This window comes from Hemitrygon akajei, chromosome 3, assembly GCF_048418815.1.
Source record: "Hemitrygon akajei chromosome 3, sHemAka1.3, whole genome shotgun sequence".
In the NCBI taxonomy this organism is placed as follows: domain Eukaryota; kingdom Metazoa; phylum Chordata; class Chondrichthyes; order Myliobatiformes; family Dasyatidae; genus Hemitrygon; species Hemitrygon akajei.
In genome coordinates this window covers 15,093,990-15,109,853 of record NC_133126.1, presented here as the reverse complement: position 1 = coordinate 15,109,853, position 15,864 = coordinate 15,093,990, and the positions used below count along the sequence as shown (strand labels likewise).

The 15,864-nt window shown below is 43.2% G+C and overlaps 1 protein-coding gene across 1 annotated transcript in view; it reads right to left on the bottom strand.

The window, feature by feature from the left end:
• fbln5 (fibulin 5) overlaps positions 1 to 15,864 on the bottom strand; it is a 120,385-nt gene that overhangs the window by 15,170 nt on the left and 89,351 nt on the right. Inside the window, exons 6-7 of the mRNA XM_073039221.1 lie at positions 15,038 to 15,154; positions 11,572 to 11,691 (exon numbers count right to left, since the gene is read on the bottom strand). Coding sequence (XP_072895322.1) covers positions 11,572 to 11,691; positions 15,038 to 15,154 — 237 coding nt within the window. The remainder of the gene's footprint in view (positions 1 to 11,571; positions 11,692 to 15,037; positions 15,155 to 15,864) is intronic.

The window sequence follows — 15,864 nt, the reverse complement described above, 5'->3', positions numbered from 1 at the left end:
CCCTGTGGCTGCCTCCCTCAGCAACAAGTATATCGTTTTGGATGCTGTTGAGGGGGATGACCTGACAGAGGACGGCCACGGTGACCGGGTCTCTGGCACTGAGCCTGGCGCTGTTGTGCAGGAGGGAAGGAGGGAGAAGAGGAATACGGTAGTCTTAGTGGATTCTATAGTCAGGGGAAGAGACAGGAGATTCTGTGAGCCTGATAGAGATACCCGCATGGTGTGTTGCCTCCCAGGTGCCAGGGTACGGGATGTCTTGGATCGGGTCCAAAATATTCTGAAGGGAGAGGGCGAGCAGCCAGCTGTCTTGGTACATGTTGGTACCAATGACAGAGATAGGAAAAGGGAGGAGGTCCTGAAGAGAGATTTCCGGGAGTTAGGAAGGAAATTGAGAAGCAGGACCTCTGGGGTAGTAATCTCAGGATTGCTACCTGTGCCATGTGCTAGTGAGGGCAAGAATAGTAGGATCAGATGAGTGCATGGCTGAGAGACTGGTGCAGGGGGCAGGGCTTCAGATTCTTGGATCATTGGGATCTCTTCTGGGGGAAGTATGACCTGTTCAAAAAGGACGGGTTACATCTGAACCCAAAGGGGATCAATATCCTGACGGGAAGGTTTAATTGAGCTGTTAGGGAGGGTTTAAACTAATTTGGCAGGGGAATGGGAACTAGAATGATAGAGTGGAGTAGGGGGAAAATAGAAATAAATCTAAGATAGTGAGCAGTAAAGATGTCAGGAAGGACAGGCAGGTGATGGGGCAAATTTGCAGCCATTGGGATGAGTTGCAGTGCAATCAAAGCAAAAAGTACCAAATACTGGACTTAAGGTGTTATACTTAAACACACGCAGCATAAGGAATAAGGTGGATGATCTTGTTGTACAATTACAGATTGGCAGGTATAATTTTGTGGCCATCACTGAGACGTGGCTAAAGGATGCATGTCTCTGGAGTCTGAACGTCCAACGATACACGGTGTATCGGAAGGATAGGTAGGTAGGTAGAGGGGGTGGTGTGGCTTTATTGGTAAGAAATGATATTAAGACATTAGAAAGAGGTGACATAGAATCGGAAGGTGCAGAATTTTTATGGGTTGAGCTATGAAATTGCAGGGGTAAAAGGACCCTGATGGCAGTTATCTACAGGCCTCCAAACAGCTGCAGTGATGTGGACTACAAATTACAACAGGAAATAGAAAAGGCTTGCCAGAAGGGCAGTGTTATGATAATGGTGGGGGATTTTAACATGCGAGTGGATTGGGAAAATCAGGTCGGCACTGGATCTCAAGAGAGAGAATTTGTAGAATGTCTATGATATGGCTTTTTAGAACAGCTTGTTGTTGAGCCCACTAGGGGATCGGCTGTACTGGATTGGGTATTGTGTAATGAACCAGAGGTGATTAGAGAGATTGAGGTGAAGGAACCCTTAGGAGGCAGTGATCACAACATGATTGAGTTCACTGTGAAATTTGAGAAAGAGAAGCCGAAATCCAATGTGTCGGTATTTCAGTGGAATAAAGGAAATTACAGTGGCATGAGAGAGGAACTGGCCAAGGTTGACTGGAAAGGGACACTAGCGGGAAGGACGGCAGAGCAGCAGTGGCTGGAGTTTATATGAGAAATGAGGAAAGTGCAAGACAGATATATTCCAAAGAAGAAGAAATTTTCGAATGGAAAAAGGATGCAACCGTGGCTGACAAGAGAAGTCAAAGCCAAAGTAAAAGCAAAGGAGAGGGCGTACAAGGAAGCAAAAATTAATGGGAAGACAGAGGATTGGGAAGTTTTTAAAAGCTTACAAAAGAAATCTAAGAAGGTCATTAAGAGTGAAAAGATGAACTATGAAAGGAAGCTGGCAAATAATATCAAAGAGGATACTAAAAGCTTTTTCAAATATATAAAGCGTGAAAGGCAGGTGAGAGTAGATATAGGACCAATAGAAAATGATGCTGGAGAAATTGTAATGGGAGATAAGGAGATGGCGGAGGAACTGAACGAGTATTTTGCATCAGTCTTCACTGAGGAAGACATCAGCAATATACCGGACAATCAAGGGTGTCAGGGAAGAGAAGTATGCGCAGTCACAGTTACGGCGGAGAAAGTACTCAGGAAGCTGAATAGTCTAAGAGTAGATCAATCTCGCAGACGAGATGGAATACACCCTGGTGTTCTGAAGGAAGTAGCTGTGGAAGCAGAGGCATTAGCAATGATCTTTCAAAAGTCAATAGATTCTGCAATTGTCACTCCGCTATTTAAGAAGGGGACAAGGAAGCAAAAAGGAAATTATAGACCTGTTAGCTTGACATCAGTGGTTGGGAAGTTGTTTAAGTCGATTGTCAAGGATGAGGTTACGGAGTACCTGGAGACATATGACAAGATAGGCAGAACTCAGCGTGGTTTCCTTAAAGGAAAATCCTGCCTGACAGACTTATTGCAATTTTTTGAGGAAATTACAAGTAGGCTAGACAAGGGAGATGCAGTGAATGTTGTGTATTTGGATTTTCAGAAGGTCTTTGACAAGGTGCCGCACATGAGCTGCTAAACAAGATAAAAGCCCATGGAGTTATGGGGAAGTTACATACGTGGATAGAGCGTTGGCTGATTGGCAGGAAACAGAGAGTGGAAATAAAGGGATCCCATTCTGGTTGGCTGCCAGTTACCAGTGGTGTTCCACAGGGGTCCGTGTTGGGGCCGCTTCTCTTCACATTGTATATCAACAATTTGGATTATGGAATAGATGGCTTTGTGGCTAAGTTTGCTGATGATACAAAGATAGGTGGAGGGGCTGGTAATGCTGAGGAAACAGAGGGTCTGCAGAGAGAATTGGATAGATTGGAAGAATGGGCAAAGAAGTGGCAAATGAAATACAATGTCAGAAAGTGTACGGTCATCCACTTTAGTAGAAGAAATAAACGGGCAAACTATTATTTAATGTGGAGAAAATTCAAAGTTCTGAGATGCAATGGGATTTGGAAGTCCTCATGCAGGATACCCTTAAAGTTAACCTCCAGGTTGAGTTGGTGGTGAAGAAGGCGAATGCAATGTTGGCAATCATTTCCAGACGAATAGAGTATAGGAGCAGGGATGTGATGTTGAGGCTCTATAAGGCAATGATAAGACCTCACTTGGAGTACTGTGTGCAGTTTTGGGCTCCTTATTTAAGAAAGGATGTGCTGATGTTGGAGAGGGTTCAGAGAAGATTCACTGGAATGAGAGGGTTAACATATGAGGAACATTTGACTGCTCTTGGACTGTATCCTTGGAGTTTAGAAGAATGAGGGGGGACCTCATAGAAACAAATTGCATGTTAGAAGGCATGGACAGAGTGGATGTGGCAAAGTTGTTTCCCATGGTGGGGAAGTCTAGTACGAGAGGGCATGACTTAAGGATTGAAGGGCGCCCATTCAGAACAGAGATGCGAAGAAATTCTTTTAGCCAGAGGGTGGTGAATCTGTGGAATTTGTTGCCACAGGCAGCAGTGGAGGCCAAGTTATTGGGTGTATTTGAGGCAGAGATTTATAGGTATCTGAGTAGCCAGGGCATCAAAGGTTATGGTGAGAAGGCGGAGGAGTGGAACTAAATGGGAGAATGGATCAGCTCATGATAAACTAGCAGAGCAGACTCGATGGGCCGAATGGCCAACTTCTGCTCCTTTGTCTTATGGTCTTATGGTCTAAATCAGGGATTGCTGGGCTGCGTGTCTCCAAGGGCCAGAAAGGTTCCATTCTGTATCTCAGTAAATCAATATTAAATTAATCAATTTTGTTAGCATTTTTCTTTCCAAAAATTGTTCATTTTATTTTAATACTGTTATGCCTGCAGCCCCCTCCTTTGTGAGAATCGCAAGATCACTATTGGGTTGGGTCAGGGGACCCAGGAAATGAGAGAGAGACGTGCAGAATGCCTCGTTCCCTGGCAATGTAAAACTACGGGACATGGCCATTGTCTCTTGGAGACACATTTGTGGATTGGAATACTATGCTACGTGGACGCCCTCAGGCAAAGTGGGCTGGGTGAGAAAGAGATTGCATCACCCCAACCTGATTGATATTTTCGACCCTGCGAGTCAGGATAAAAGAGGGTCTGTAGGAACAGCCCCTCAGACGCACCAGAAGAAACGCTAGCGATCCCGTAATAGCGGGAAGCCATTTGAAGGAGGCCACGTGCGTTCAGTTCCGTTGCTCGGGACTGGTGGCTGGAACCACGGAAAACGGCTTTTAGCTAGCAACGGGGAAATCAACTCCCCCGACTCAAAGGACTGGCATCATAAAAGACCTGGGCAAGTTTAAAACCGTCTCTCTTAAACCCAAAGAGCTGCAGCTTGAATGACAGTGACTTTTATATTTCCATCGGACAATACATTATCCCCTAGACAACGATAGAGCTATTTCTTATTGATTATTATTATACCCGCGCTTTTTGAGTTAGTATTGACGACGTATATTATCTGTATGTTTGCATTAATCTTATTTTTGTGCCCCTTTATCAATAAATACTTTTAAAAATAGTACCATCAGACTTCAACGGACCTCTCTATCTTTGCTGGTAAGTGACCCAGTTACGGGGTACGTAACAATAGATAAATAGATAGATAGATAGATAGATAGATACTTTATTCATCCCCATGGGGAAATTCAACTTTTTTTTCCAATGTCCCATACACTTGTTGTAGCAAAACTAATTACATACAATACTTAACTCAGTAAAAAATTTATTTCTCTCAATAATCTCTTATAGGTGAGCTGTCGATCTGATTGAATCCACGTAAGAAATAAATGGAAATTTATATACAGTAAACCTCAGAGAATATTTAAAGTTGCTAATATTTTAAAATTAGGGAATGAAAAGTACTTTGTAAGTACATGTTCAGCACAGCATTGTGGGCCAAAGGGTCTGTATTGTGCTGTACGTTTTCTATGTTTCTAAAATCATAGAGGATGTAGCAGTTTAAAAATGGAACGGTGAGATAATTTTAGTGAAGGATGGGCTATAATCATAATTATATCAGTAAACGAGGCAGGTCACACTAACAGCTTAGCTCTCCTGTCCCTCTGTGCGAAAGCCATGAAGTCTATATCACAAGCATTGTTGTGGAAGGGCCAGAGGGTGGCGCTAATGAGCACTTTCACCTGAATGTTAATGGGAGCTCATTGGTGGTTGGTGCTACTATTATACATTTTCAATCTTTGTTTTTGCTGTGATTGTTCCTAAAGGACAAACCTCAGGAAATAGGTGCTGCAATATGTATTTTATTTCACTCTCAGGTTCTTACCTGTTTAACTACATTCTGTGAAATTCCAATTTGGGGAGGAAGGTACTTCAGAGATAAAAGCACTAGAAAGACTAATCACCGATATTATTTGCCTGTCTGCCTTGCTGCATTCCTGGCCAAGGATCTTGCTTTGCTTCAATCGCAAGAAGTTATAATATTACTGAGGTTAACAACTTTGTCAAGAATGAGCCCAACCTACAATTAATGATTAACCTAAAATTATTATTTAATGATCTGTTCCCCTTATCAATGCAACTCCTTCTAATATCTAGGCAGTATGTCCCTGGTTATCAATTTGTCTTTTCCTATGAGGGTGATTAGATAAAAAGTGTATAATGTTGCTATAGAAAAGGAGTTGGAGTTTGTCAGAAGGGCACACTACTTCAATCTGTCCAAGGTTCAAAGTAATTTTTCATTGTCACCATATACAGCCCTGGGATTCATTTTCTTTCGGGCATTCTCAATAAATCCAAGAACTATAATAGAAACAATGAAAGACTGCATCCAGCAGGGTGGACAACCGATGTGCAAAAGATAACAAAGTGTACAAATGCAAAAGAATAAATAAATATTGAGAATATGAAATGAAGAGTCCTTGAAAGTGAGTCCATAGGTTGTGGGAAAAGTTCAGTGATGGGCAAGCAAAGTTGAGTGAAGTTATCCCTCAATTCAAGAGCCTGATGGTTGAGGGGCAATAACTGTTTCTGAAACTGGTGAGATGAGCCCTAAAGCTCCTCTACCTTGTTCCTAATGGCAGCAGTGAGAAGAGGGCATAAACTGGGAGTTGGGTGTCTGTGGTGAACTACATATACCTGTCTGGACTGCTCCTGTGGCTCCTCCCACAGACCCCTGTATAAAGGCAATTGAGGCCTGAGCCCGGCCTCATTCTCCAGGATGTAGTGTTGTTCATTCTTCCAGTCAATAAAAGCCGATATCTCGCTTCTTACGTCTCAGAGTGAGTTATTGATGGTGCATCAGTGTCCCTGACGAAGAAATCAGTTTTCCTGTGACAGCGCTCTGTTTAGATGTTCTCTATGGTGGGGTGGGCTTTACCCAAGATGGACTAGGCTCTATTCACTACTTTTTGTAGGATTTTCCATTCAAGGGCATTGGTGTTTCAATACCAGGCTGTGATGCAGCCAGTCAGTATACTCTCCACTACACATCTATAGAAGTCTGTCACAGTTTTAGATGTCATGCCAAATCTTTGCAAACACTGAAGAATTAGAGGCATTGTTATGCTTTTTACATAAATGCACTTACAGTATATGCTGAGCCCAGGACAGATCCTCTGAAATATTAACTCCGAGGAATTTTAAATTGCTGACCCTCTCCACCTCAGATCCTTTGATGAGGACAGGCTCATGGACCTCCAGTTTCAAACCCCGAAGTCAATAATCAGCTCCTTGGTTTTGCTGACATTGAGTGACACGTTGCCGCTGTGCCACCGCTCAGCCAGATTTTCAATCTCCCTCCAACATACTGATTTGTCACCACCTTTGATCTGGCCCAGTGACGGTGGTGTCTTCAGTAAACTCGAGTATAGCATTGGACCTGGACTTAGCCACACAGTCCTGAGTGTAAAGCTAGCAGAGCAGGGGGCTAAGCACACAGCCTTGAACTGCACCAGTGCTGATGGACATTGTGCAGGAGATGCTGTTGCCAATCTGTACTGACTGGGGTTACAAGTTCAAACTCAGCCCGAAAGGAGGGGATAAATATCCACTGGATTCATAAAGGATTAAAGAGGTGTAGGAGTTTCCTGTTGCTCCAAATGTGGGTGGGTGGGAGGGGACGTGTTCCTTCGAGTTTGGGATGAAAGCGTTCAGGCTTGTTATGTTAGAGAGGAGAGTGTAACAGAGCCATGCAGCGTGGGAGCAGATCCTTCGGTCCAACTGGTCCAAGATTCCCATCTAAGCATCTTCCATTTGTCTGTGCTTAGCCCATATCCCTCTAAACCTTTCCCTCCCATGCACCTGTTTGAGTGCCTTATAAATGTAATTAATGTACATGCCTCTGTCAGCTTGTACCCTCCATTGACCATCTTCTGGGTGAAAAAGGTTGCCCCTCAAGTTCCTATTCAATCTTTTCCCTAAATCCATATCCTCTAGTTCTTCATTCCTCAACCTTGGGAAGAAGAACTATGTGCATTCAACCCAGAGTGTCACAGTAGTGTAGTGGTTAGTGTCACAGTAGTGTAGTGGTTAGTGCAACCACTTTACAGTGCCAAATCATGGTTCAAATCCCGCCACAATCTGTAAGCAGTTTGCATGTTTTTGCATATTTCCTTCACATTCTCTGCAATTACCCTTCTCTTCAATAGGAAATATTAGATAAACAAAGCATTTTTGTTCAGCCAACAGGGTCTGGTTGGGAAGGGCAGGACTGGAGGAGGAAATTGCTGCTACAATAATGCTTCCAATCACCAAAATGATAAAATGGTGTGAACTGTACACAAGACCAAAATGACCTGCAGCCCTCAGAAAGTTAAGCATTTATCAATAAACCAAACAGTAGCATTGTGTTGAAGAGTTTAAAAGTTAAATGTGGTTAATATAAACCCAGTGATAAATTAGTCAATCTCCAGAGAAAAATAGATGCTATCATTAATAAACATTTTTGTACAATTTAGTCACCTCGATTCCCAAGTAAAATATTAGTCTGAATTACATAATTTCCTGCAGGATTTATTTTCCCAATGAAAGAATTTCTGAACTATATCCCACAGCTGTGGTTTGCCTGAAACAACATGGCAACACTTGTCGCTAAAGACAACAAGGTGTTGGTTTAAAAATATTAGTGAATAAGAGCTTGCTTTTAAAAGACACCTTCTTTAGTAGTAATCACAGTGAGCATAACAAACAAAATACTTAATTTTATTCACTTACCATGTTTTTATTTAAATAAAATTTATTTTATATCCATGTAAAGTATGTTGGTATAACATTTAGTTTCTAACATACATATTTATCAGTGCGCTAATTCTCTTCTCCACAGGATATACTTACTTCACCAGATTTAACTGGAACTAGATGGATATTTTCCCAAATTAATTGTAAATAAATGATTCATCCTCAGTTGGCAAGTGAGTCCTTTTAATACCCTTTCCTATCTATCTTTTTTAAGCTATATAGAAACATAGAAAACCACAAAGCTGTGCCGAACCTGTCCTTACCTTAGAAATTACCCAGGGTTACCCGTAGCTCTCTATTTTTCTAAGCTTCATGTACCTGCCCAGGAGTCTCTTAAAAGACCCTATTGTTTCCGCTTCCCCCACCGCCGCCGGCAGCCCATTCCACGCACTCACCACTCTCTGTGTAAAAAACTTACCCCTGACATCTCCTCTGTACCTACCTCCAAGCACCTTAAAACTGTGCCCTTTCATGCTAGCCATTTCAGCCCTGGGGAAAAAATCTCTGACTATCCACACAATCAATGCCTCTCATCATCTTATACACCTCTATCAGATCGCTCCAAGGAAAAAAGGCCAAGTTCACTCAACCTATTCTCCCCAATCCAGGCAACATCCTTGTAAGTCTCCTCTGCACCCTTTCTATGGCTTCCACGTCCTTCCTGTAGTGAGGCGACCAGAACTGAGCCCAGTACTCCAGGTGGGGTCTGACCAGGGTCCTAGATAGCTTCAACATTACCTCTGGGCTCTTAAACTCAATCCCACAATTGATGAGTAAAACTATGTTTTATTTTTGATGGGCTGATTTTTTTCTCAGTGATATCATTGCAGGTGACTGAACTACGCGGGTCTCCGAGGTAGCGTAGCGATTAATGCGTTGCTATGGCAGCTCATGGTGCTCCAGAATTCGGAGCTCAATCTGGTACCGTCAGTAAGGAGCTTGTACATTCTCCCCGTGACTGCGTGGGTCTGCTTCGAGTGCTCTGGTTTCTTCCCACAGTCGAAAGATGTACCGGTTAGTAGGTTAATTGGTCAGTGTAAAATGTCCTGGCTAGTGTTAAATCAGTGGGTCCCAAACAGTGCAGCTCAGTGGGCCAGAACGGCCTCTCCTATCTATTTAAGCTATATGTTTATGGACTGCTGTTTTGAGTGATGTCGTTGCTAGTGCTACCTACACATTACCTATACACCTCATAATTTTATATACGATAGGAGATTAGATTTAGCTTGAGTTGTCGCCTGTACATCAAAACATTGAAACAGTCAGTGAAATTCCTCATTTGTGTCAAATCAAATCAGCGAGGACTGTGCTGGGGGCAGCCCACAAGTGAGCCGTGCTTCAGGCACGAACAGAGCAGGTCCACAGCTCACTAATTCCAACCGTGTGTCTTTGGAATGTGGGAGGAAACTGGAGCACCCAGAGGAAACCCACGTGGTCACTTGGAGAATGTACAAACTCCTCACAGACGGTAGTGGGTATCGAACCCCCAATCGATGATCGCATGCACTGTGCTAACCGCTGTGCTACTGTGCCACCTCAGTCATGTCCCCTCTGGATTCTCCTGAGTTCTAAGGAGAACAGACCTAGCCTCTCTGATCTCTTTTCATAACTGAGCTGCTCGATCGCATTCAACATCGTGGGGAATCTCCTCTCCAGAGCTATCACATCTTTCCTATGGTATGGTGACCAGAAATCTATGCATTACTCCTGCGAAGGTCTATATCAAATATTAGAAAGCTGGAATATAACCTCCCTCCTCTTGTTTTCAATGCCCTGACTAATGACGAATAATATCCCATCAGCCTTTGTACCTATGTTATCAACCGGCACTACCACACTCAAGGATAACTGGACTTGTACCGCAAGCTTTCACTGTACTTCAGAACTCAGAAGGTGGGCTAGATTCTGACTTCTACCACAGTGAAAGTGAATCGGCACGACATGTCACATCTCCTACTGTTTCTGGCCTTCTCTACATAGGTCCACAAACTGGACTAATCGCACATCATTCATTAAACATTTCAATAGTTTTCTTTTCCATCTTTGATTGTCTCAGGAGCAACCAGCAGAAAATTAATCCCTGCTTCGTTGACCTCAATTTATTAATTTTTATTTATTTAATGATACAGCGTGGAGCAGACTCCCCCGGCCCAATGAGTCACGCTGCTCAACAACCCACCTAATCAATCCTGGACTAATCAGTAGACAATTTATTAACCTACTAACCGGTACATCTTTGGACTGTGGGAGGAAACCAGAGCACCTGGAGGAAACCCACACAGTCACAGGGAGAACGTACAAACCTCTCACGGACAGCGTCATAATTGAACTCCCAACTGTGACACTGGAGCTGTAATAGCATCACGCAGATCGCCATGCTACCATGACGCACGTGAATTGGGCTAAGGGAAGAAGTGAGTAGATGCTAAGGCAAGGTTAACAGTCAAGTGTCAAAACTAACACTGAACTCATGCACCTATATACCAGTGTAGGTCCTTTGATGTGGCTAGCAAAGTCCCAAAAAGCTGAGAGAGCTATTGGGTTATAACATCAAACATACTATAACAGCAGAAAGATGAGACAAAGAATCAAAGCCATTTTAAACAGTTTCAAGATTCAGGGTTCAAACTCCAAGATCTTATAAAATTTTCAACAGATATAAACGAACTTCATAGAAATCAGTCAATAAGTGACGATAATGGACGTTATCACAAGATTGTGATTCCTTTGTCTTTCTTTATAGTTTCCTTGTCTCACAGGTACACCCAAAATTTGAGACTATTTAGACCAAGATAATGAAGATTCTATACAATGTTCTTTCCTTTTTGATATCTGGCCCTAATTCAGTAGTAAATCCGCACATTATTGTACCCACGACCGGAGTTCAGTTCCCACCTCTGTCAGCCAGGAGTTTGTACACTCTTCCTGCGATTGTATGGGTTTCCTCCAGCTGTCCGTTTCCTCCCACATTCCAAAGATTCAGTACGGTTAGCAGGTTAACTGGTCACAAGGGTGGAAATGGGCAGTGCAGGCTTACTGGGCCGGAAGGGCCTGTTACTGTGTTGTTATCTTTAAATAACTAAATTAAACAATTTAGCAAGTAGACTGATAATTAAAAGATTGTGCAAACTCGCTGGCTGTAAATCAGATGGGTTTTGTTGGTTGCCAAGTGCCAGAGCATCACAGACATGCATGAGAAATGGTCTTGGGATTGTTGTCAGCGACAGCCTTAACTCCGCCTGACCAACCATGAAGCAGTAGTGGTAGCAAAATGATAGAGTGGTTCGTACATTAAGTTCAGGTGAGACCCTTGACAGGAATGGGAGGGGGCTTAGGGAGGCAAAGCCAGCTCTCAAAGATAAAAAAATTGAACCCAGTTGTTCCATTGCTTACCATCACAGCCCATTCCCTCCGAATTTAGTTCATACCCAGTATCACAGCGACAGAGGAAGGAACCGTAAGTGTTGATGCATTGTTGCCCACAGGGATTTTCTCCAGCGCACTCATCCACATCTATAGCAGGATGGCAAGGCATCGAAAGAACATCGGTGTCAAAGTTCAAAGTAAATTTATTATCAAAGTACATATATGTCTCTATGAACTAACTGAGATTCATTTGGTCATCTGTTGTATCATCATTTATAAAATGTACCTTATCCTCTGCAGAGAATTGTCCAGAAGTTTAGATGATAACAAAGAGTCAAAGATACAGTCCTGCACAAAAGTGTTAGGCACATATTTATGTAGGGGGAGCTTAAGACTTTTGCACAGTACGGCAGTAATCCTCTGTATTGCACAGTACCACTGACACAAAAAAATCAAAACATTTAATTTAGATAAGGTGGATGTGGAGAGGATGTTTCCTATGGTGGGGGTGTCCAGAACTAGAGGGCACAGCCTCAAAATTGAGGGGCAACCCTTTAAAACAGTTAATGAATTTTTTTAGCCAGACAGTAGTGAATGTATGGAATGCTCTGCCAAAGATAGCTGTGGAGGCAAAGACCATAGGTATATTTAGAATGAAAATTGATAGTTCCTGATTGGTCAGGACATCAAAGGATATGGCGAAAAAGCAGGTGTATGGGGTTGAGTGGGATCTGAGATCAGCCATGATGGAATGGCAGAGCAGACTCAGTGGGCTGAATGGCATAATCCTGTTTCTATGTCTTATGATTTTATGGGCAAATGTGAGTGATGATATACCTGATTCTGAGACGGGTTTCTATTGTGGACTGAGAGTGGGAAGGGAGGAGGGAGAGGGAGAGGGGAATCATGGTTGGTAATGTGTCACCAGCCTCAATTAAAACAGTTTTAATTGAAAACGAAAGGAGATATTTATGATAGAATATGTTACAATGGGCTACACAAAAAATATGTCCTTCTGCTCAAAGCACTGTAGGATTCTATTGTTTTTCATCTAAGGTTCTTTTGGAAGTAAAGAAACAGGTATAAAACTTGTTGCCTTGCGATTATTTAATTAAGCACTAATAAAACAACAAGAATTGGAAAGCTAAGGACAAAGAATAGAAAAAGATGGCAGGCCAGTGTGTTCAGCTCTTCTTATAACCATAGATAAGAAACATTCCATTCAAAATTATAGATATGAGGGAACCAATCAGATAGCCTCTACTTAAATAACGTGATACCAGGGGAGCTTCCAGAATCACAAAGGAACTGTAACCACTAGGGGGCACACTGAACAGTTACATATACATCAGTAGTTTATAAAATACAAGCAGGCACAGATTGTTAAACTGTGCAGAAAATAACAATTATACAGTCTATTGCAACAGCATCAAAGCAGGTGGACAAGTGAAACCAGATATAGCAAACTGCTCTGAACTAAAGGATACGGTTTATAGCAATTTCGGTCATTCATATCACGCCGATAGCTACTGCATCTTGCTGTGGACTCATGGCCCCATATTTTCTATGCTACGACGTAACTACACTTCAAATGTAGTTTATTGGCTGCAGAGTGTGTGGGAAGTTGTGAAAAACAACGTACTGAATACCAACTTTATCCTCAAAAGGAAAGCCTCACCCTGGGACAGATGCAGCAGAGATGAAGGATCTGAGAAAAGGGAATGGCATTTCTACAGGTGAGACAGTGGAAAGGGCTGTGAGAATCAGTAGGTTAATAAAATATAACAGTAAGCTTTCCTTTTCAGAACATCAGAGATGTCCTCCTTCTCCAAAGAATGGGATTTTCTTTCCTCCGCAATTGTTGCTGCACTTATATCTCCTCCATTTCCCAGATATCATCCCTCACTACATCTTCCTGCTGCCTTAATGGCGATAGAGTTCCTCTTGTCCTCACCTACCACCCCATGAGCCAGCACATCATTCTCTGCAACTTCCATCATCTTTAATGGGCTCCTACCACCAAACACATCTTTTCCTCCCCGGCCCCACTCCCTGCTTTCCACAGGAGTCGCTCTCTCCATGATTCCCTTGTCTATTCATCCCTCTTCACTAATCTCCCTCCTGGCACTTTTCCCTGCAAATGAAAGAATAGGTAGCTACACCTACCCATTCACCTCATCCCTCACTTCCATTCAAGGGCCCAAACAGTCCTCGCAGGTGTGGCAACTCTTCACCTGTGAATCTGTTGAGGTCACCTAATGTGTCTGGTGCTCCCAATGTGGCCTCTGCATTGGTGAGACTCAACGTAGATTGGGGGAACACTCTGTCGAGCACTTTTGCTCCATCCACAACAAGCAGGAGTCCCAATGGCCAGCTATTGTAATTCCAATCCCCAATCCTATTCTGATATGTCAGTCCATGGCCTCACGTTGGAGGAGCAACACCTCATATTCCATCTAGGCAGATTCCAAGCTTCAAGGCCTTCCTTTTCAAAAGGATCAACATCAGACCCTGGTCAGTAGGGATCGGCAACAACTCCTCAATGATCATCAAGCTCACTGCACCGCAAGGATGTGAGTTTAGCCCCCTGCTCGGGTCTCTTTACACCCATGGCTGTGTGTCACCGGCACAATTCCTCTACGTTGCCACAGGCCGGGGTGGGAGGTGGGGGTGATAATGAGGATAATCTCCCACTACCTATTAAATGCACCCAATGGTGTACATCTCAAATAGCCTCTGACAACCAAGTCCAGCTCCTGGACTTCACACGTGGCCCAGCGGAACCATTTCTACTGACAGGAGATGGGGCAAAGGTGGGTTACTGGAGACTTAAAACCAGTGGCTTTGGGCAGATGGGACTCATCAGCTGTGGTTGGCAGATCATCTAGGGGAAGGAAATCTGCGATCTTAAACCTCCACTGCCTTGCTACTACACTCAGTCATGCGGAAGACTTCAGGAATAAACGCTGATGGGAAGTTCCAGATCTAGAATCCCAACGGCAGTCAATGAACACCATTGAGTTCAATGGTGACTGGCAACTCCTGCGACAGCGCTGGTGTCAAACTGTACCGGTTTCTATTGTTCCTTTGGATTCTTCAGTTGCGTGGAGCAGGGGCAGGATGGAGTCGGTTACATGGGCAACAGCTTGGTTTCCACACCGTACCAGCCTGATCTGCTTACTGGCTTGCGTGTGACAGCTGGGACGCAACACCCATGGTTGACCCCGACCAACACAGGACCAAGTTACCGGTGCATAATCCAACATCCATGAACTCAACTGATTTCTAAAGCTACTCCAGGAGGCCTTCAATGCATTGTAACACTTCAAAGTGCAAAGTAAATTTATTATCCAAGTATTTACATATATGTCACCATATACTACCTTGGGATTCATTATCTTGCAGGCACTTACAGTAAAATAAAGAAATACAATGGAATCAATGAAACTCCACACAAACAGACTTGGACGAACTGATATTGAGATCTCACTACCTTGGCATGATCTCCCATCAGGGTTGAGGAGGAAGCCGGAATTACACTGGCAGGAGTAGGAGCCGGCAATGTTGGCGCACAGTTGCTGACAGTATCCATGCCGACACTCGTCGATGTCTGAGAGGGGAACAGAGTTCAGTGTCGATGAGGAAGCGATGTACTACCACAAGAAATAAATCACTGATTTTTTTGATATCAGAACATCACAGAAATGTTGTGAATCTGTGGGAGGTCATTCCGTCCATTTTTCCTTGGCATCTACTGGAAGATGAATTCTGTCATGCCCCCCACTCCTCCAAACCTCCCATAGCCTTATACACTAATTTCCCTATTTCAGGCTGAGACCCTTCATCAGGACTGTCCTGATGAAAGGTCCCGACCCAAAACGTCGAAAGCTTATTCCTTTCAATATGCCAGACCTGTAAAGTTCCTCCAGCATTTTGCATGTCTTACTCTGGATTTTCGGCATCTGCAGAATCTCTTGTGCTACTGTAACAATCATACTTTGCTCTGTGTTATTTTCATGGACAATATTAAGTTAGGATATTTGATCATGGAACATTTCATTCAAGACTCTTTCTAGTGAATCCCACTACTTACGTTAAAAATAATTTGCCCATCTCTATGTCAGAAAATGAGCATAAATCATAAGAAATGGATCCAGATGAGACCAATCAACCCTGGAGCCTGCTTAGCAGATCACTGTAGTCATAGTTAACCCTTTCATTCATAACTGCAGCATGAGTCAGTAACAAGGAGCAGCAGAATATAAAAGCCAGGATGTAATGCTGAGCTGTTATAACATATTGGTAAGACCACACTTGGAG